This window comes from Callospermophilus lateralis, chromosome 3 (genome assembly GCF_048772815.1).
Source record: "Callospermophilus lateralis isolate mCalLat2 chromosome 3, mCalLat2.hap1, whole genome shotgun sequence".
NCBI classification, from domain to species: Eukaryota; Metazoa; Chordata; class Mammalia; order Rodentia; family Sciuridae; genus Callospermophilus; species Callospermophilus lateralis.
Window position 1 is genome coordinate 29,672,685 of NC_135307.1, and position 21,780 is coordinate 29,694,464.

General features: G+C 38.9%; 1 protein-coding gene across 4 annotated transcripts in view; it reads left to right on the forward strand.

Moving 5' to 3' along the window:
• Entpd5 (ectonucleoside triphosphate diphosphohydrolase 5 (inactive)) overlaps nucleotides 1–21,780 on the forward strand; it is a 40,943-nt gene that overhangs the window by 13,097 nt on the left and 6,066 nt on the right. For 3 of the 4 annotated variants that reach the window (XM_076849871.2, XM_076849872.2, XM_076849873.2), the window contains exons 3-15: nucleotides 1,671–1,743; nucleotides 5,515–5,799; nucleotides 6,735–6,814; nucleotides 8,819–8,962; nucleotides 12,962–13,037; nucleotides 13,299–13,334; nucleotides 13,835–13,923; nucleotides 14,229–14,308; nucleotides 15,135–15,196; nucleotides 16,465–16,566; nucleotides 17,587–17,727; nucleotides 18,230–18,286; nucleotides 19,040–19,155. In XM_076849871.2, coding sequence (XP_076705986.2) covers nucleotides 5,583–5,799; nucleotides 6,735–6,814; nucleotides 8,819–8,962; nucleotides 12,962–13,037; nucleotides 13,299–13,334; nucleotides 13,835–13,923; nucleotides 14,229–14,308; nucleotides 15,135–15,196; nucleotides 16,465–16,566; nucleotides 17,587–17,727; nucleotides 18,230–18,286; nucleotides 19,040–19,155 — 1,200 coding nt within the window. In that variant the 5' untranslated portion in view covers nucleotides 1,671–1,743; nucleotides 5,515–5,582. The remainder of the gene's footprint in view (nucleotides 1–1,670; nucleotides 1,744–5,514; nucleotides 5,800–6,734; nucleotides 6,815–8,818; nucleotides 8,963–12,961; nucleotides 13,038–13,298; nucleotides 13,335–13,834; nucleotides 13,924–14,228; nucleotides 14,309–15,134; nucleotides 15,197–16,464; nucleotides 16,567–17,586; nucleotides 17,728–18,229; nucleotides 18,287–19,039; nucleotides 19,156–21,780) is intronic. The other variant, XM_076849874.2, reaches the window with a different exon arrangement.

The following is a 21,780-nucleotide window of genomic DNA, read 5'->3' on the forward strand; positions in this document are numbered from 1 at the left end:
TGGGGGTGAATAAAAGTAAGAGATATTGAGAAGATCAGTTCTCAAGTTCAACTTATATATGACTATCTGTATTATCTTGAGTAGTATATAAAATTTAACACATTTAGATAAATTATATCTTTGTGTAATTGACACATTGGAGAAACAGTCCTTCCTTGGTAGCTTGGAATCATGATCTTCCAGAAGGCAGGTGATTAATCTTTTGAAAGAAGTTTGCCGTTGTATTAATGTTAAATGGGGGGCTGGGGATGTGGCTCAAGCGGTAGTGCACTTGCCTGGCATGCGTGCAGCCCGCGTTGGATCCTTAGCACCACGTTCAAACAAAGATGTTGTGTCCACCGAGAACTAAAAAATAAATATTAAAAAAAATTCTCCCTCTCTCTCTCTCTCTCTCTCTCTCTCTCTCTCTCTCTCCCACTCTCTCTCTTAAAAAAAAAAATGTTAAATGGGTGAAGATTAGTGCCTGAGTTATTGGATCCCTGTTTATCCATTCAGAGTGTTTATTTAACACCTAGCGTATGTTAGCTGTGTCCTAGCACCAGGAACACTCCAGAAACAAAACACAAAAGTTTCTACAGATCCATAGCTAACTCTGGAGAATGGGAGTGGGGGAAAGATGGAAATATGAAAATAAACAAGTAGTAAATTACACAGTGTATTGGAACGTGAGAAGTGCTGTGGAGAGAAACAGGGACGGAAGACAGAAAATGTGTATAGAAAATGTGTGTGTGGGGCTGGGGATGTGGCTCAAGTGGTAGCACGCTTGCCCAAGCGTTCGATCCTCAGCACCACATACAAACAAAGATGTTGTGTCTGCCAATAACTAAAAAATAAATATTAAAATTCTCTCTCTCTCTCTCAAAAAAAAAAAAAAAAGAAAGAAAATGTGTGTGTGGCCAGTGTACTACAGTTTTAGAAAGGGAGGTCTCACTGAAAAGGTGAGGAAAAAAATAAAGATTTTTTAAAAATGAAAGAGTGGGCTGGGGATGTGGCTCAAGCTGTAGCGCGCTCGCCTGGCATGCGTGCAGCCCAGGTTCAATCCTCAGTACCACATACAAAAGAAGATGTTGTGTCCGCCGAAAAAAACTAGAAAATAAATATTGAAGTTCTCTCTCTCTCTCTCTCTCTCTCTGTGTCTCTCTCTCTCCTCTCTCTTAAAAAAAAAAAAAAAAAGTGAAAGAGCAAGTTGCGCAGACTGGGGTCATGTATAAGATGCCCTCCTGTAAACTCAACATTGTAAGTCTTCCTAATACCATTTTAAAAATAGCTAATCTTAAAGAAAAGTAGGGTTGACAGTGGTTAGAAGGTAGGTGCTGAGGTCGGAAAGGGCATTTCACATGTTAATCCTTTGCTTTCTCTAAAACTTGTTTGGCTTTTCACCAAATACCTGGTATGACTCTGCAGTTTTCATTCCATGAAAACTGATACCTACGATGTTCTTCTGGAAGAAAAACAAATGTTTGCTTAGTGAAAACAGAAGCTGGAAATGTTTTTGAGAATCCACAATAATATGAAAATATGAGTGACCTGTGAAGAAGCTGCTGTCACAGAGACAAAGGGGAGCTGGTACCCAGAGTGCCCCTCATGCAGGTCCTGAGGGAAGAGGGAGCACGTGCTGGACAAAGCTGGTGTCCAGTGTTAAGAATTTAAAGAATTGTTTCTGTTTTCAGCTATGTAGATTGATCTGTGTGACCAGCCCATTTTCTGTAAAAGAAGAATCCTCCGAAGTGAGTGCTTTAAGATGTGAGTATGAATCTGGCCTGGTAGCTGTCCTTTCAATGGTTAATTTCCTGGGATGAAGTTTCCTTTGTTAGGAATTTTGAAAGTTGAACAATTCTTTTGGTTCCTTTCCCTAGCCAGTAGCTCCTGTTCTTAACCACAGGATAGAAGTTAAGCCTTGAATAGCTTTCAAAGGGACAATTCTAACTGCCTTTGCAGTACTTCAGAAAAATATTTAAATATTTTAAAATTCCAAATGAAATTAACTTTCATCTGCTTCATTTTATGATATATGTCACCTGTGGGGAGTGACTTAAGCCCTCAATGGTCAATAAACTTAAGAATGAGTAAGAATACTTTATCTAGAGCCAGGTGCAGTGATGTACACCTGTAATCCCAGTGGCTCGGAGGCTGAGACAGGAGAATTGAGAGTTCAAAGCCAGCCTCAGCAATGGGGAGGCTATAAGCAACTTATTGAGATCCTGTCTCTAATAAAATACAAAATTAGTCTGAGGATATGGCTCAGTGGTTGAGTGCCCCTGAATTCAATCCCTGGTACCTCCCCTCCCCCCCCAAAATAGGGCTAGGGATGTGATTCAGAGGTCAAGTGCCCTGAGTTCAATCCCTGGCACACCTCCCACCACCACCAAAAAAAAAAAAAAAAAAAAAAAAGGGAATTTACTATATTGGCTTTGGTGAAGAATGATGAAAAATAAGCCTCCTTTATGTTTTAAAAATTATTCCTAACAATAATAACAAGTCCTTTCTTTCCTTCCACTTTGTACAATCTCAGTCCTGGAAAAATACTGGGATGTTACATAATGTTTAAATAATGTATTGTAATTTTAAAACAAAAGCCAGTTGTGGTGGCACATGCCTGTAATCCCAGTTATTTGAGGGGCTGAGGTGGGAGGATTGTGATCAAGGCCTGCCATAGCAACCTAGTGAGGCCGTCTCAAAAAATTAAAAGGGGTGAGGATATGGCTTGGTGGTAGAGCATCCCTGAATTCAATCCCCAGTACTGCAAAATGAATGAAAAATAAATGAATAAATAAATGGACTATAGATATAACTAAGTGATAGAGCACTTGCCTAATATAGATGAGGCTCTGGGTTTGATCTCAAGTATCACACACAATAAAACCTTTTTTTAATTAAACATAAATTTTCTATATTATGCATAATAAATTATTATGCATACAAAGTTAAACTAGTCATTATCTCTTCCTAAGAAGAATATGGTCTAACAGAGACAATCATTATGTTCTTGAACTAGAGAACAATAAGGAAAAACTGACAAAAGAATGGATGTAATTACTTCAGGGAAGAAATGGCATTTGAATTATTATTAAATAGGGATATAATACTATACATTTAATAGCAATGTGATTTTAAACCACTATTAACATTAACAGAAATTTTTAATATACTAAGTTGATGATTTTTTATTCATTATTTTTTTCACTTGGCAAAATTTAAGGACCACCTATAGTATATTAATCACTCATCTGTGTGCTAGAATAAAGCAAGAAACAAAAATAAATTCCCTATACTCAAGGATCTCAGTCTGGAGAAATTTTTTTATTATTATTTCACAAATACTTAAACTATAAAAAGACTTTTGAATTTGATTACAAAAACATTGATCACACCATTCACTTTACAAAACTAAAAAAATTTTATAAATGAAGGAGTTAGATGATATGCATATTAGCACATATGGATTGGAATATGAAGTACAATTTCCAAAAAAGATTTGAGAAACCTCACTTCCCCATCTCTAATAGAGAATTCCCCAAAGAATAAATACTCTTCCAGGTGCCCTCAGCATCCACAGATAGCTTAATGGCTTTTTTGTTATTGTTGTTGTTCTTAGATGCACATGACAGAGTATATTTTGACATATTATACGTACATGGAGTATAACTTATTCTAAATAGGTTCTCCATCTATAACTTATTCTAATTAAGATACACACATATGTGTATATATGTAGGAAAATCAAAATGAGATAATTTATATGTATTCTAATTACATGTATGCGTGCAATACATATATCTAAAAGTATATGTATGTGTATGTGCATATATAGTGTCTCATTTGATTTTCCTAATAACCATGTGAAGGAAGAAAGGGCAGTTAAGATTTTTTTTAGTAGATGGACACAATATTATATTTATTTATTTTTTAAATCTAGTGCTAAGGATTGAAACTAGAGCCTCGCATGTGCTAAGCAAGCAGTCTACCACTGAGCCACAACCCCAGCCCCAAGGTACTTTAAAATGAGGAAATAGAGTCTCAGAGAGGCTAAATGATTTGCTCAAGATCATGCAACTCAGGCTAGTGGGTATGACTCAGTGGTGAAATGCTGGCCTGGCATGGACAAAGCCCTGGGTTTAATCCCCAGCCCTCCAAAAAAAAAAAAAAAAAAAAAAAAAATCACACAGCTCCCTGATAGAGAACAAATGCTAGAACTGGAACCCAGGACCTCTGACCTGACAAATAGTACTGTCCACTATTTTCCATGTCCTTATACTAACTTTCTAGCAGCATTTGTATCCAGCCTCCATTGTATGGAAATTCAAAGTGTGATGAAGACACATTAAAAAATATGGACAATAACTTGCTATAGGGTTAGCATTTGGAATTAGGAAAAAAGAAATAGAGAAGAATAAAGACTGATTTATGGTCTGGATATCACTACTGACTTACTTTGTAATTTTCAGCAAGTCATAGAACTTCTTGACTTTAATTTGGCCATTTGTCCTAAGTTCTTTTGGCAATAATGTGGCCTGAAACCTGTGAAGTTATTTTGAAATTCATAGTGGGCTGGGTATGGTGGTAAATGCCTGTAATCCCAATCATTTGGGAGACTGAGGCAGAAGAATCACAGGTTTGAGACCAGCCTGGGCAATCTTGCAAGGCCCTGTCTCAAAATAAAAAGGATGGGGATATATGGATATAGCTCAGTTGTAGAGTACTTGCCCAGCATTTGTGAGGCCCTGGGTTGATCCCCCAGTACTGCACCCCCTCCTAGCAAATATGTATTTGCAAGCCACTAGCAATATTATTGATTATAATTAATAGCTCAGTGGCGTAATCCTATTTTTTTTTTAACTGGGCATTGAACCCGGTGGTGTTTTACCACTGAGCTACATTCCTAATGTTTTAAAAATTTTTATTTGAAAAAGTCTTACTAAATTGTCTAGGTTGGCCTTGAACTTGCAATCCTGTCTCAACCTCAGTCTCAGTACTTGCTGGGATTATAAGTGTTCTCTATCAGGCCCAAAAGTGCCTTTTTTAAGGCTATGAACACCCCCCAACACCATAGGCCCTTTTTAGGTAAGTTTCTTATGATTGATGTTTATATTCTTTGTAACTTTATTTCAGAAATGAAATTAAGCTTATCAGTCAAAAAGAGGAAAAGGAGGAAAAGAAAGAAGGAGGGAGAGAGGAATGTTAGTTTGTGATCTAAAGGCAAAATGGTCAAAACACAAAAAAAGAAAATTAGACTAACCCGTAGGAGCAGGAGGGCAGAAAGAACATTTGAACACGTGAGAACCACTCTGTAATTAAAAGCAAAGCTTAGGAAAATGTATTTTAAACCCCAGTTTCCTTTTGGAACAAGATACCCTTCAGAAAAAGTGCTAAGAGCCTGTATTACCCTGGTTTAGCTTGTTGTATTTGTTATTAGAAATAGAGACAAGGGGCAGGATTTCTATTATGGTGTTTCTTCTCTTACAGGTTAACCAAAAAAACCAATTGAACTAACCTTGTGAATCTTTGTCCTATAAGCCACTACAGGATTGTAAGCAGCACTCCTTCCACAATCAAACTTCAGGTCACCACACCTTGGATAGAGTATGGCCACTTCCTGGGGCACAGTCTTTTTCATGCTGGTGGCATCCTGTGTTGGTAGCACTATCTTCCATAGAGATCAGCAGACTTGGTTTGAGGGTGTCTTCCTGTCTTCCATGTGTCCGATAAATGTCAGTGCCAGCACCTTGTATGGAATTATGTTTGATGCAGGAAGCACTGGAACTCGGATTCATGTTTATACCTTTGTGCAGAAAATACCAGGTAAGTGCAACTGGGACCCTCTCCAGTCTATGAATCCACCCTTTAGCACCTCCTTCCAGAAACAAATGTGCTGAGAGTGTGTGGTGTGAATAGTCAGTGTCTTTCTTAAGAGAACACTTTGGACTTTAACTGAACACATTTTTATTCAATATGAAATTAAGAGACCTGGGCTGCCTGAACTCGGAAACCCATATGTCCAAGAAATACAGCTATAATTTGTCCTTTCTTTTATGCAAAGTTGATTAATACTCTAGGATTCTGGAGTGGTGAGAATATTGGGAGTGATCTTGGGGAGAGAATCACATGAGTTTTATTATCCTTGTATTCATCATTGAAGATGGGGCTGAGGGGACCCTGAAAATTAACTTTTTCTGAATTGTTAGTTTTTTTTTTTTTTTTTTTTTTTTGGTGGTGGTGGTGCTGGTAATTGAACCCAGCAGGGCCTTGTGCATGGAGGCAAGCACTCTACCAACTGAGGTATCCCCAGCCCTGAATTGTTTTATTATTATTATCCTGAAGAGCCTGGTGAAAGGGGCTGGGTTTGTGGTTCAGTGGTAGAACACTTGCCTAGTGTGTATGAGGCACCGGTTTGATTCTCAGCACCCATAAAAAAAATAAATAAAATAAAGTTATATTAGGTCATGGGCTAGCAAGTGTCTTCTGACTCCAACTCTTGAGTTCCCCCCAAAAAGAGCTTGGATATCCACCAGCTAGATATCCACCAGAGAAATGACAGACTCTGAAGGGTTGTCTGATGCCTTCTGTTTCCCATTTCAAAAATTTCTGAAAGACATTCCTCACAAGTGGTATCATTTGGGATAGTCTAGGGAAAGAGTAGGTAAATCTACTCTTACATGACAACTTACAGAGCCTTGTAGCTGAAGCACTTAACTTTTGGTAATCATCTCTTCTGTTTTGTTCTGTGGACAAAACAGGACAGCTTCCAGTTCTGGAAGGGGAAATCTTTGATTCTGTGAAGCCAGGACTTTCTGCTTTTGTAGATCAACCTAAGCAGGTAAGTTTCTTATGATTGATATTTATATTCTCAGTGCCTAGATAACTTTACCACATCACTGCTGTTAAATATCTCGTTGTTTGTTGATGATATTGAAGTCATGTGTGAAATCAATTTCTCTCCTTAGTAAGTCTCCTGGATAACATTAATTGTATACTCCAGGCTCACCAGGGCTGGGTAGAAGGAGGCTAGAAAATAAGTTGTGCTTGTTCAGGATAGATGACAACTTTTAAGAGATTGTACTTTTTGTATTCACTATTTAAGGTTTTGAGTTGAAGCCATTAACTGAAAAATTATTTAATGTCAGTGAAGAAGATATGCATGAAGTTCTCTAGGGTATGAGGCATAAACATGGCAATTGAAGGATGGAGACCCAGTGAATTCTATTTCACAGGGCTCTGATATAGGATGGAACCATGCTTGTACCTGAGAATTAATCAACCACCCTTGATGACTAAAATCTTTGGTAGTAGAGGATAGTTTATGGTGACTAGTAGCTGTATTTCATATTTGAGCACCCCAATATACTATATCCAGTAGGTCTGAGGCCACACTGACATAACAGAATAAGGTAGAATGTTGAACTTGGTATTAGAGGTAAAGGTATTTATTGTCCAGTGTCATGGAATAATCATTAACCAACGGAAAACCTGATGAAAAAATGGTTTGCGCTTGAAGAATGGACAGGATGTATTTTCTCAGTTCAGTAGCACATGAAACTGCAAATGTACTAGAAAATTGGGAGCCATTGAAAGTAACTGCATTATCAGAAACTGATTTGATATTTAGAAAAGATAATTGTGTTGTGTTTGCTAATAAAAATACAGTGTATTACCTGAATAAATTCACATAGGGAAACACTTATCAATCATAGCATGATGACAGCTATAGCTAGTATTTGTATGGCAGCCACATTGACTGTGCCTCATCTAAAGTGCACACCAGTTTAGTGGTGGTGTAAGGTGTATTTCCTATCTTACATCTGAGGAAACCAAACCTCATGAAGGCCAAGTGACCCATATTAGGTCATGGGCTAGCAAGTGTCTTCTGACTCCCAACTCTTGAGTTCCCAATATTATATCTGACTTTCTGGCTTAAACCTAATTTTTAAATTTTTATTTTATTTTTGGTGTTGGGGACTGAACCCAGGGGAACTTTACCACAAAGCTATTATCCCCAGTCCTTTTTATTTTTTATCTTGAGCCAGAGTCTCTCTAAGACTTAGTAAGACAGGGTCTCACTAAGTTGCTGGGGCTGGCCTTGAAGTTGCCATTTTCCTGCCTCAGGTTCTTGAGTCACTGGGATTACAGGCATGGGCCACTGTACCCAACCATACTTAAATTTTTTTATCTGAAACAGAAGACGCCTTTTTAAAAAATCTATCTTTCTTTCTTTTTCTTTTTAAAAATTTTTTATTTTCTTTACTCATTTTTAAGACAGGTTCTCTGAAGTTGCCCAGGCTGCTTTGAACTTGTAATTCTCCTGCCTCCTGAGTAGCTGGTTTTATAGGCATGAGCCAAACTAAACCTAATTTATTGACACATAAAATAACAATCCACTAAAATGACCACACTATAGCTGGGTGTGGTAGTGCACACATGCAATACCAACCACTTGGGGAGGCTAAGGCAGGAGCATCATAAGTCCGAGGCCAATATGGGTGGTTTAGTGAGACCCTGTTTCAAAATTTAAAAAATTTAAAAGGACTAGGAATGTAGTTCAGTGGTGGAGTACTTGCCTAGAATGTGCAAGGCTGTGGATTCAATCCCTGGTGCTATACAAACACACTATAAAAGAACACACCATAAAAGAATAATTTTTATTATGACTGTCAAAATAAAATGGATACTCCTTCAAAGTATTCCACTTCTCTGGGTTTCTGTTTCTGCAGTTCAGAGAGGAGCCCTCTGCCACATCATTCCTAATATTCCCCAAAAGCATGAAGGAGTAGACCAATGCTCTAAATGGACTGTTAATTGGATATATGGGTTGTCTCTTTCAAAGGGTGCTGAGACTGTTGAAGAACTCTTAGAGGTGGCCAAAGACTCAATTCCCCAAAGTCACTGGAAAAAGACCCCAGTGGTCCTGAAGGCAACAGCAGGACTGCGCTTACTACCAGAACAGAAAGCCCAGGCTCTGCTCTTTGAGGTAATTTTTGAAATCTGCATCTTGGATAATTCTGTGTTTTTCTGTATATGAATATTTTCTTTTTGAGGGCTTGGACCTTTGGAGTGTAACTGCAACTTCTAGTATTCCACCACTGCTAAAGCACTGTGGTGACTCAGCTCTTGTAGCTAGTTATAGGCCTTTAAAAAATATTTATTTTTTAGTTATAGGAGGACACAATATCTTTATTTTATTTTTATATGGTGCTGAGGATCGAACCCAGTGCTTCACGTATGTGCTAGGTGAGCACTCTACCTCTGAGCCAAAACCCCAGCCACCCCTTCTTTTTTTTTTTTTTTTTTTGATACAGAAAAGAGCTTTGCCAGGTGTGGTGGTATATGCCTATAATCCTGCAGCTCAGGATGCTGAGGCAGGAGGATCTCGAGTTCAAAGCCAGCCTCAGTAACTGAGTGAGTCCTTAGTAACTTAATGAGACGCTATCTAAAGTAAAAGAAATTTAGAAGTCTAATGATGTGGCTCAATGATTAAGTGCCTCTGGGTTCTGGGTTCAATCTCTGGTACCAAAAAAAAAAAAAAAAAAAAAAAAAAGAAAAGAAAAGAAAAAAGAAACAAAGCGAAGGGAAGGAAGGAAGTTAGTTTATTAAGTTCATGGTTCTAAAAGCTTGGCATCTAGTAGAGACTTTCCTGCTGGATCAGGACATGGTGGAGGGCATCAGATGGGGAGACAAGCTTCAGCTACATACATTTGTAACTACAACTTTTGAATTTATGGAGCTTCTTCTGAAAAATGACTACTACCTCCTGTCTATGATAATTGTTCTAACTTTTTAAAAGCAGGATCATGGAAATGGTCTTTAATCAACTTTATTGAGATAAATTTATGTGAGTATTTGAACATATATATTTATGTAAACAAATGAATATATTCATTTTTGGCATACATTTAAATGAGTTTTGACAAATATTGCAATTTTCCTGTGACCCTTTAGTCAGTTTCCCCTGCCCCTAAAACCAGGCAACCACTGAACCACTGATGTGTTCATCACTTCAGATAAATTTTGCTTATATTTCATATAAATGGAATAATAGTGTTTAAATTCTTTTTTTGTATATCTGGCTTTTTTTAATCAAGTTAAAGTTTTTAGAAGAATCATGGAATTTTAAAGTTTGAAAGATTTCAATTTACCTATTTATTTATTTATTGGCAGTGCCAGGGATGGAACCTAGGGCCTCACACATACTAAGCAAGCACTCTACCACAAAGCCACATCCCCACCCCAATTTGAAAGATTTTTCACCAGGTGTGGTATCACATGCCTGTAATCCCAGTGACTTGGGAGGTTGAGGCAGGAGAATTGCAAGTTCAGCTTCAGCAAATAAGCAGCTTAGTAAGACCAAGTATCTCAAAATAAAAAATAAAAAGGACTGGGGATATGGGTCAGTGATAAAGCACCCCTGGCTTCAATTCCTGGTGGGTAGAAGGAAGGAAGGAAGGAAGAGAGGGAGGGAGGAAGGGAGGAAGGCAAGAAGGCTGGCTTCAAAAAGCATTGTTTCAGATAAAAAAATTAAGTATAGTTGGGTGTAGTGGCCCATGCCTGTAATCCCAATGTGTGAGGCAGGAGAATGGCAACTTCGAGGCCAGCCCCAGCAACAACTTAGAGAGACTCTGTCTCAAAATTAGAAATAAAAAGTACTGGGGATAGTTGCTTAGTGGTAAAGTGCTCCTGGGTTCAGTCTCCAACACCAAAAACAAACAAAAACAAAAAAGAAAGGGGCTGGGGATGTGGCTCAAGCGGTAGTGCGCTCGCCTGGCATGCGTGCGGCTCGGGTTCAATCCTCAGCACCACATACAAACAAAAGATGTTGTGTCCACCGAAAACTAAAAAATAAATAAATATTAAAATTCAAAAAAAAGAGAAAAATTAGAATTTTGTTAAACTCAATATTTTAACTTTTATTGTACAATAAACATAATATTTAAATTTCACGTTGTAAAGAATATTTATAAAAATATGAGAAGTAAAGACTATTTGTAGGCAGAATCCCATAAAAATCACAGCAACAAAAGATTTTGTATTAGAATTGTGTTCATTCTTCTAAGTCCTTTGACTATCAGCACAGAGGGCTTAAGTTCCTTATCCAAGTACAAGCAGCCTAGCATGTCTGTGAGAATCTGAATCCTAATTCCTTATTTATTCATTCATTCAGTTTATGAGGGCTAAGTGCAGACTAGGTGTTGATGAAGTTACTGGGGATAGGAACAGCAGGAAACAAAAAAGACAATCAGTCCCTGTCCTCATGGAGCTCATTCACATTCTAGTTTCAGGGAAACAAAATAAAATAACGTTGTTCAAAGTATTTCATATAACTGTAGTTGCTGCAAGAAAAATAAAGCAGGGTAAGGTGGGTAGGGAATGCTGGTGGTAGCGGGAGGTGCTATTTTAATTAGAGCAGGCAGAAAAGACCTCTCTGGTAAGATTCATTTGATCAGAGGCCTGAGGGGAATAGAGAAACAGTTATACAAAACATTTGTGGGACTATTACAGGCTCAAAAGAAGAGCAGCTGCAAAAAGGCTAAGGCAGGAACATACTGGCCATGTTCAGGAACAGTATCCAGGTGGTGAGCGAGGCTGGAGGGAGCTGAGTGATGAGAGCCAAGTAGAAGTGAGATCAGAGGTGGGGGAGTTTGTCATAGTGCTCTCAAAGACCAATATAAAGAGTTTGACTTTTTTCCTAAAATGAAGGAAGCCATCAGAAGGTTTAGGAAAATGTTCTGATATCCAATATTAAAAGCATCATTCTGGCTGCTATATTGAGAATACTGTGGTGCAGAGGAGAGGAGTGAAGTCAAGAGCAGGAACTCTCTTTCTGTATTTATTCCTATTTGCTTATCTATCTTCTCCTTAAAAGTTTACTTACAGGTCACTTAATTGGCTTTTCCTGGTTGAAACAGGATCCAGAGGTCACTACTTGATGTGTTTCATCCCATTAGAAGTGAGAACAGCAAATAGATTAGAGTTCTTCCTATTTCTATTTGGAGAATCTTTTTTTCCCCCAGAAGAATCATAAAAATAAGCCATAATCCACATATCATTAGCCTGTATTTGTGGAGAATCAAGAGCACTGTGCCAGATCTTCATTTTCATTTTCTAAAATAGGATTCCATAAGTCTAGGTCTGGGGGTCCCCCTAAGACTCTAAAGGGTCCAACCATGTGCCAGAATCCAACAGAGATAGCAGAATGCTCAGTCCTTGGACAGGAACTCCTTTTCTGCGCGAGGTCCATCAGCTCATCTAAAAATGAACTGGGAAAAGCTCCTCCCAGCTTCTAGTGAGTGTCCAGGTAGAATTTAACCACGGGTTTTTTTTTTTTTTTCTTTTTCTTTTTTTGGTACTGGGGATTAAACTCAGGGGGCACTTAACCACTGTGCCATATCCCCAGCCCTAATTTGTATTTTGTTAGAGACAGCGTCTCACTGAGTTGCTTAGGGCTTCACTAAGTTGCTGAGGCTGACTTTGAACTCATGATCCTTTTGCCTCAGCCTCCCGAGCCACTGCGTTTACAGGCATGTGCCACTGTGCCCGGCTTAACTACAGGGGTTCTTGTTTATTTTTTAGACTTTTTTTTTCCATATCTTTATTTATTTATGAAGGTGCTGAGGATTGAACCCAGTGCCTCACACATGCGAGGTAGGCACTCTACCACTGAGCCTCAGCCCCAGCCCTTAACCATAGGTTTTTAACAGAATTACAGGATCCTGATTGAGTTGTCAGGATCAGATATATTTCCTTCTCTCAATTCAGTTCATCCATAAATTTAGATGGTTTGTTTGAAATTATCTTTAAAGTCAGAAATCCCTGTGTGTGTTTTTGCAGAAAGCTGGTCATGGCTTGTCAAGTTCCTTTTCTGGTTTCTTTCATCTAGGAAAAATAAGCCTTACAGAACACAGCCAAAAAAAAAAAAAGTGGAAATCTGTTTTAATGTCTCAGAGAATCCAGATTTTCCCCCTTTTTTCCTAAGGTGGAGGAGATCTTCAAGAAGTCACCTTTCCTGGTCCCTGATGACAGTGTTAGCATCATGGATGGATCCTATGAAGGTAGGAGAGGTGGTAAAATATGTTCTCAGGGGAGAGAGGCGGGGTCAGTGAAAGCTCTGATTCAAGAACTAAGAACAGAGGTTGAGCAGTTAGGAAAAAAGAACTAAGTAATCGAAACAAATAAGCAGGGAAGAATGGAAGGGCAGGTTTTAAAAGAGGGAACATGTGCTCTCCCACAGAATTTACAGAAGAGAACAAAGGTGGCTCCAGGAAAGGGAAAAGAATGCTCTGGAATGTAATCCTTGTATTTCTCTCTTTTAGGCATATTGGCTTGGGTTACTGTGAATTTCCTAACAGGTAAATATATCCTCAAGTATATCTTAAGACTTTAACTGGGGGCTGGGGACATGGCTCAGTGGGAGAGTGCTTACCTAGCACGTACAAGGCTCTGGGTTTGTTTCCCAGCACTGCAAAAAAGAAAAAAAACAAAACAACAACAACAACAACAAAAAACCCAAACCACAAACTTTAACTGGTTTTCATAGGCATAGTCAGGAGAATCAAAATCCCTTTCCCTCTTTCTGTATTGTTCTAAAAAACAAAATAAAACAAAAACAAAAAAAGAGGGTGATTTAGAGAAGACAAGAACTTAATGTTTATAACCAGCCTTTAAGGCCTCAGTTGCAACAAAATTTCCTCTTGAGTTGACATTTACCTGCAACTTTTTGGGCCAGGGAGCTTTGGATTATTTATGGAATATTTTCAATATACAACAAGAACAAGAGAGAATTTACAGGCAGATGAGTGTTATGTTGTCTAAGATGTGGAGGGTATTCAGAGCTGTTTCTCATTGACAGGTCAGCTACATGGCCACAGCCAGGAGACAGTGGGGACTCTGGACCTGGGGGGGGCCTCCACCCAAATCACGTTTCTGCCACAGTTTGAGGTGAGTCATTTGCATGAAGATCTGGTGAGCAACACACTTGGCAGGCATATCATGGGCCAAGAAATGGGAGCCCAACTTTCAGATAGCAGTTCTGTCATGAACAGACTGAGTAGAGTCAACTCATGACTGGGTGAACTTCCCCTGGCCCTCTCACTGTTTATGAGTCTCTTTGATTTCTCAAACTTTGTGAAATTAGCGCACTGTCTCCATTTCTGATTTTTGCAGGGAGGGACAGGGATGGTGGTAATAAGATCTTCAGATAATTGTAGATCCTGAACAGTCTTTTTGCTTTTTCTGATTTGCAGAAAACCCTGGAACAAACCCCTAAGGGCTACCTCACTTCCTTTGAGATGTTTAACAGCACTTATAAGCTCTATACACATAGGTGAGGAGGGGGCAGGGAAGATAATATTTCACGTTGTATGATTCTCCTAATTTTTCAAAGTATTCTCACATCTGTTATACATTTGATCAGGATTATAAATTTTTTGTCAGTCCCCTAAGACCTACCAATTGAAACCCCAGCCATTTACCAAAACCCAGGGGACCTATGAGGCTTCTCCATTCTTGTCCTCAAAAATATGTGATGTAAAAGTCAAACATTTCTTGCTGAGTGTGGTGGTACACACCTGAAATCCCAGTGATTTGGGAGGCTGAGAGGCTGAGGCAGGAGGATTGCAAGTTCAAGGCCAACCTTGGTAATTTAGCAAGACCCTAAGCAATTGAGCAAGACCCTGTCTCAAAATACAAAATAAAAAGAGCTGGGGATGTACCTTAGTGATAAAGCGTCCCTGGGTTAGATCCCCAGTACACTTCCCACAAAGTTTCTTGAGAGGGAGGTCACATGGAAAAAGCTCAGATAAAGCTCAGTACTAACTCCTTTGAGCTGGCCTTCAGATGTTTAGAATCCACTCCACATCCCTAATTGGGGTGAGGAGCTAAGATAATGAGGACTTTTGTGGGAATGGTTCCAAGGGTGGGACTTTGGAAATATCACTCTGGTCTTAGAATGATAACAGTAGGAGGTTCTTATTTTGATCCAGATTGTGCAGAAATTTCCTCTTGTTGACCATAAACTAAGTCATAGAGACAGAACAAGGTTTTTATCTCTCCAAAGGGAGGCAGAGAACCCATATTCCTTTTGAAGGAGGCAGCTTTGGCCTGGAGAACTTCAGGCCCAACATGAAATTGGTCAATCCTGTATTTTACAGTTACTTGGGATTTGGATTGAAAGCTGCAAGACTAGCAACCCTGGGAGCCCTGCAAACAGAAGGTTTGTCTGGGTACCTGTGCTGGGTGGGGGTGATGAGCTCAATGCTAGTACTCAGCTCTCCTCTTCCTATCTTTGGCAACAATTCTTGGAGGTAAGGCCTATGTTGATTTGGGAAGCACATGTTGTACAAAATGGACATAATAATAGAAAGTTCCTGGTCTGTTTTGTAAGTTCAGATTCTTTGATATGCATCATTAACCATTTTTAGAATGATGTATGTCTACTTGTATGGGGTAATGATTGTTCTGTCAGTTGGAGTTAGGCAGAACTGGGTGCGGTCCTGGTTTGTGTTTTGGAGCAAGTTAGCTGACTTTCCTGTGCCCTGTTCTTGCCTTTTAACGTGATTTCACATTTACTGCATTTTGTAGGATGCCTGATTTATCATAAGCTGTTATTGGAATGGAAATTTTATAACATTTCAGAGTTATCAAACATCTTTAAGTGTATTTAATTTAAGTCTCTTGCTACAGTAAAAAAGAGTGGCACAGTATTTTTCTGTATTGTAGAAAGGAGGGAAGTTACTTTATTGGGTGTTTTTGATTTCTTTGAGATGGTCAAAGCTATCGACTCCTGCCAAATGTTCATTCATTTGCACGAAAATTTGCCTCTAGTTTCTGGGGTTTCACCAACTCTACAAAGCCTGTGTATGAATGCTGTGTTAAAAATTGCTGTCATAGGCAGGGCACTGTGGTGCACACCTCTAATCTCAGTGACTCAGGAGGCTGAGGCAGGAGGAGGATCATGAGTTCAAGGCCAGTGTCAGCTACTTAGCGAGGCCCTAAGCAATTTAATGAGACCCTGTTTCTTTTTTTTTTTTTTTTTTTTTTTTTTAAAGAAAGAGTGAGAGAGAGTGAGAAAGAGGGAGAGAGAGAGAGAATTTTAATATTTATTTTTTGGTATTTGGCGGACACAACATCTTTGTTTGTATGTGGTGCTGAGGATCAAACCCAGGCCGCACGCATGCCAGGCGAGCGTGCTACCGCTTGAGCCACATCCCCAGCCCCGAGACCCTGTTTCAAAATAAAAAATAAAAAGGGCTGAGGATACAGCTCAGTGGTAAAGAATCCCTAGAACTAAAAAAAAAAAAAAAAAGAAAGAAAGAAACAAAGGAAAAAGAAGTATGCTGTCATAGCGATGCAATCAAGGAACTAATTTCATAAGATTTAAAGGCCTGACTCCTGGATGATTCCATTCAGCTTTATGGGTTCCTTGCTTGCCTCCCTCCCTCCCTCTCACATACTGGCCTGTTTGTGTTTGATTTCTTTCAGGGATTGATGGACACACTTTCCGAAGTGCCTGTCTACCAAGATGGTTGGAAGCAGAATGGATCTTTGGGGGTGTGAAATACCAGTATGGTGGCAACCGAGAAGGTAAATGACTAAAATGACCTTTATAGTAGAAGTTCTGGAAAAGCCCCATGGGAAACTTTTTTCAGAGCTCAAGAAAAACTTATCATGTTTCAGGCACTCATTCTAAAGATCTTGGAATGCCTTCAAGAACTAATGTGAAGGGACAGCAAATACGACAGTTGTCACTCTGTGTCCTGGTCTCTTTCCTTGGCTGAGTACCACAGATCCATTAGAAGCCTGTTCGTGGTCTAGGATTTTTTTGTTTTGTTTTGTTTTGTTTGGTACTGACGATTGAAACCAGGGGTGCTCTACCACTGAGTTACATCCCCAGGCTTTTTAAAAAATATATTTTTAGTTGTAGATGGACATAATATTTTTATTTTATTTATTTACATGTGGTGCTGAGGATCAAACCCAGTACCTCATATGTGCTAAGCAAGAGCTCTACCACTGAACTACAACCTCAGCCCCATCCCCAGCCCTTTTATCTTTTATTTTGAGTCAGGGTCTTGCTAAGTTATCTAGAACTTGCAAGTCTCTTGTCTTAGCTTCCCAAATTGCTGGGCATAGCCTGAGTTTGATGCAGCATTGTGAGACCCTGTTTCAGGTTCAGTTAATATTTGCCTGTTGAAATCATAGTAAAACTCATGTTTAAGATGATAGGAAGAATAATTCATCTTAGGTATTTTAAAAGACATAGACCTTAAAATTAGGGAGAAAACTGGTTTCCAGTGAAGGAAACAGGTGAGCCCTCTGGATACTGGCTCACAAAGACCACAATACACATTAATAGGCAGCTGTTTGAGGTCAGCTTTGGCTGTGGTTGGTGAACACAGCTTAGGTAGGGGAGCTGCCATGGAGAAACAGCATAGAGGTTGCAGAAGTTTGCCCATCTCTGTTTTTAATTAAACCTTTTATTCTGAGCTTTAGCCTTCTCCTCCATTCTCCTGCATTTCTCCATTAGCTCCAGAAACTTGCCTTAGAGAGTGACCTCTTCCCCATCTTTGTTGTCACCCACCACCTGCACTTTTGTCCTGGCAGGGGAGATGGGCTTTGAGCCCTGCTACAATGAAGTACTGAGGGTGGTGCAAGGAAAGCTTCACCAGCCAGAGGAGATCCGAGGAAGCTCCTTCTATGCTTTCTCTTACTATTATGACCGAGCCGTTGAAACACACATGATTGGTGAGTTCACCCCAGGTGTCAATTGAGAAGGGAAAGAAGGCAGGCCTGTGATGGGGAAGGTCAAGGAGAGAAGCATTTGAAGAGGTTGTGAGTGATTTCACAGCTCTTCTTCAGTGCACCAGCCATCCAATTTCCTCTGGCTCCTTTAGGATTACTTTTTTTTTCCTTATCACAAAAGTTATACTAATGATTAATTGTGAGAGTATTAGGTACGTGATCTGTCATGGACTCAGAGATATGAATTAATTTCCTGTTTTATATAATCATACTTTTTAATTGAGGTTAAATACATGTAACATAAAATAGATAACATATATTAACTATAAATATAAATAAATAGGGTTCATAGATTTATATTATATAGATATGTCATGTTTGTTTATCCCAGTCCCTAAGTTGGAAATTTTATTTCTAGTTTTTCATTATTATAAATAGCACTAGGATAAATTTCCTTGTTTCCTTGAAGAGTTTTTGATACCAGCTATGCTCTATTTCATTTTAGATTATGAAAAGGGGGGTGTTTTAAAAGTTGAAGACTTTGAAAGAAAAGCCAGGGAAGGTGAGTATAAATAAGCCCTTGACGTCCAGCCATCTGTGTGCCTGCCAACTCTGGTAACCTCATGTGACCTGAAGCACCTCTTCAGTTCAGAAATCCACTCAGAGGGCCAGCCTCAGCAGTTCAGCTTCTGTTAAATTTGGCCTTCAGTCTGTGCTAGACTTAAAAGCATTGGGTGACATAAGACTGTGCAAGAATACATGAAAGCAAGAGGGTTTAGGGAAATGGTGAAAGAAGAGAACATCTTCATTTTTTCCTTATTGTTTTTTAATTGAAATTGTATTATCAATGTTAAGGAAACGCTGAGCACCAAAGCACATGTGAAATAGCCACAGGGGCTTCCTTAAGAGAAACAATCTAAAATACAAATGATCTTATCTGCTGTCTCCGAAGTGCCTGTCTATCAAGATGGTTGGAAGCAGAATGGATCTTAAATAGTATTTACCTGTCTTTTGGAGACCTCAGCATTAATTATAGATAGGGACTTAAAACTAAGCCCCCAAAATGAGCCATAGAAATTTGACAAATAGGGGCCTGCAGGTACAGCTCAGTGGTAAAGTACTTGCCTAGCATGAAGGCCCTGGGTTCAGTCCCCAGAACCCAACCCCTTTCTTTACCCAAAAAAAGAAATTTGGCAGATAAAGAAAGAAATTTGGTAAATACGGGTAGATAAGATTTCATACCAGAAGTGTGCAAGTTGTTAAGAAGCTGTAGTTACAGACTTGAACTCCACTGTTCACTCTCTTTCACTTTCAGTGTGTGATAACTTGGAGAACTTCACCTCAGGTAGTCCTTTCCTATGCATGGATCTCACCTACATCACTGCCCTGCTAAAAGATGGCTTTGGCTTTGCAGATAGCACCCTCTTACAGGTAAGAGGCAGAGGGTCCTGGAATCCTGTAACAGTCATCATCTTTTTTTTTTTTTTTTTTTTTTTAGTTTAGTGTTTATTTGGCAACAGCCTTGCTTGTTGCCAAAAAAAAAAAAAAAAAAGGGTTTTGAGGTAGCTCATACATGATTTGATGGACTAGATTATCTGGAGAAGAATTCCTTTCTTATACTGATTCCTGTTTACAGACAGATGAAAGCAATAACATTAATAACATAATGATTCCAAATCAATAGCATCCTATGCATGTCTTCCAAGTGCCAGATTCTGTGCTATTTCAGGTACATTTTCTCATTTATCTTTCATAACAACACTTTGAGTAGACATTAGTTATATCCCCATTTGTAACAGTCATCTTTTATGGGTTAGGAGAAGGAGTCATGAACTTATTTAGTAATCAGAATAACTATAAATGGAGGTATTTTTGTTCACTGTGCTAGTCACCATGAATGTGGGAAATTACCTTGATGTATATATATTATCATAAATTACCTTGATGAGTATATATTATCAGGCAGGTCATCTCAGAGGATACAGAACAGAGAGTCTTACAGCCCAAATGAAGATGCCCAAGGTCATAGTTTATTGAATCAGAGATGGGCAGAAAGAAAGAGATGGAAGAGATGAACCACACTAGATAGATGCAAGCAGGTTGGAAGCATGCTTCCTGAATCCTAGGTTGTTTTTTTTTTTAAGTTGTAGATGGACACAATACCTTTATCTTATTTATTTATTTTTATGTGGTGCTGAGGATCAAACCCAGTGCCTCACACATTCTAGGCAACTGCTCTACCACTGAGCTGAAACTGCAGCCCTGAATCCTAGGTTTCTTAACTTGGATTCATATGACCTCTCTCTGCTACTTAAGAAGTGGTTACAAGAACTTCAGCTAAAATTTGATCAAGGGAGCAAAGGCCAGAGGGTGCCTGTGGCTGTCACATAAATTTGCTCTATTTGAAGAACCCAGGGGCAGATATGCCAGGCCAGTTGCATTAGCTCATCCATTAGTAGGTTTTATTTGGCAGAAGATATGAAGGATCCGAAAGGTGTCACCTCTGAGTGACTTAAATTAAGACCTCATCAATATTGAATGCCTCATGCATATGTAGTGTGTCATATATATTTTATGTAAGCCTCTAGGTTCCTCTTTGTTTTCCTCTTTATTGATTTCGCAAATGCAGGTTCTTTCTTATCTGTAGTATTTCTATCCTAGGAGTTTTTTTCCACCCCATTTATTTTCTTACCTTCTGTACCATGATTGAACTATGGTTACCAAGATGATTAAGATGTTATCTACAGAAAAATATATTAAGATGAAAAAAGAGAAAAGCTGTATTATTTGCCGATGATGGGATTTTTAAACTCTGAATCCGAGGGAATATTATTAGATCACATACAATTCAGAAGGTAGTGTGTCAGTGCCTACTAATATATCTATTGGATAGAGTAGTAGGTGGTTTACTAAAATTATGAATTGTATGTGTATTTATGTGACAGAAGGTTCAAATATATGTTGGAATGGTTAAAAAGATATATGTAATAAAAGACTATCATATAATACATATTACACATATAAAACAGTCTGGAATTTTATTCATTATTTTACATCTGATTTAACTCAATTTGTGGCTTGCACGGGGAGTGACTGAGGGTAAGTAAACTGCTCGCCCCTGAGGGCAGGGCGAGAGGATGGGTAGCCATTTTAAAATTCTTCTTTTGTTTTGCTTCACTTTTGTTTTAAGTTGCCTGTCCCTGGAGATGTGTAAGATGGAAGAAAAACCGCTCACATCTGAGGAACAGATAGGGAGAAAGGACGGATGGACATTTCAGGAGGCTATTATAATGATTTTGTGTTGTTCCAATTTTGTTTCACTCTGTTTCAGTTTTGTTAGGCGTTATCTTGTTGGGTTGTATTATAATAGAAATATGGGATCAGAAATTAGTAAAAAACAAACCGAAAGAGTGTTAAGTAAATTGTTAGAGGAAGGAGGCATTCCAGTAAAATCAAGAGCAGTCAGGGCATACGTTGATACAATACAAAAATGTAGCCCATGGCTTTATAAGGAGGAGTTGTTAAGTATATCACAATGGAACCATCATGGTGAAGATTTAAAAAGAATAGAAAAGAACAGCCCAGGAACTCTGCCAGTTGGCACATTGCCATTGTGGACGTTCGTATCTGGTTTGCTTAGTCCAAAGCCTTCAATTCAGACAAAGGTAGAGGAAGGAGAAGACATAAAGATTCAAGTAAAAGAGAAGGTCTCTCAAGTTAGTCAGAAAGAGGAGAAGATTCAAGTAAAAGAGAAGGTCTTTTGAGCTAGTCAGACAGAGGAAGGAAGTTTAGAGCAGAAAAAGCCATCAGGGGAAAAGTTACTACAGGAGACTGCTACTAACACCTTTCTATCACCAGAGGGCATAAGTGTCCAATCAACAGCACCACCTCCATATGCTGGGAGGCTCCCAACCCCAGCAGTTGATAGTTGGGATTCTGAGACAGGATCTCAAGTATTAACATGCCCTGTATTTGAGGTAGGAGGGCAGCGAATTTACCATGCTTTAAATTTCAAAACAGTGAAGCAGCTAAAAGAGGCTGTAACAACCTATGGTC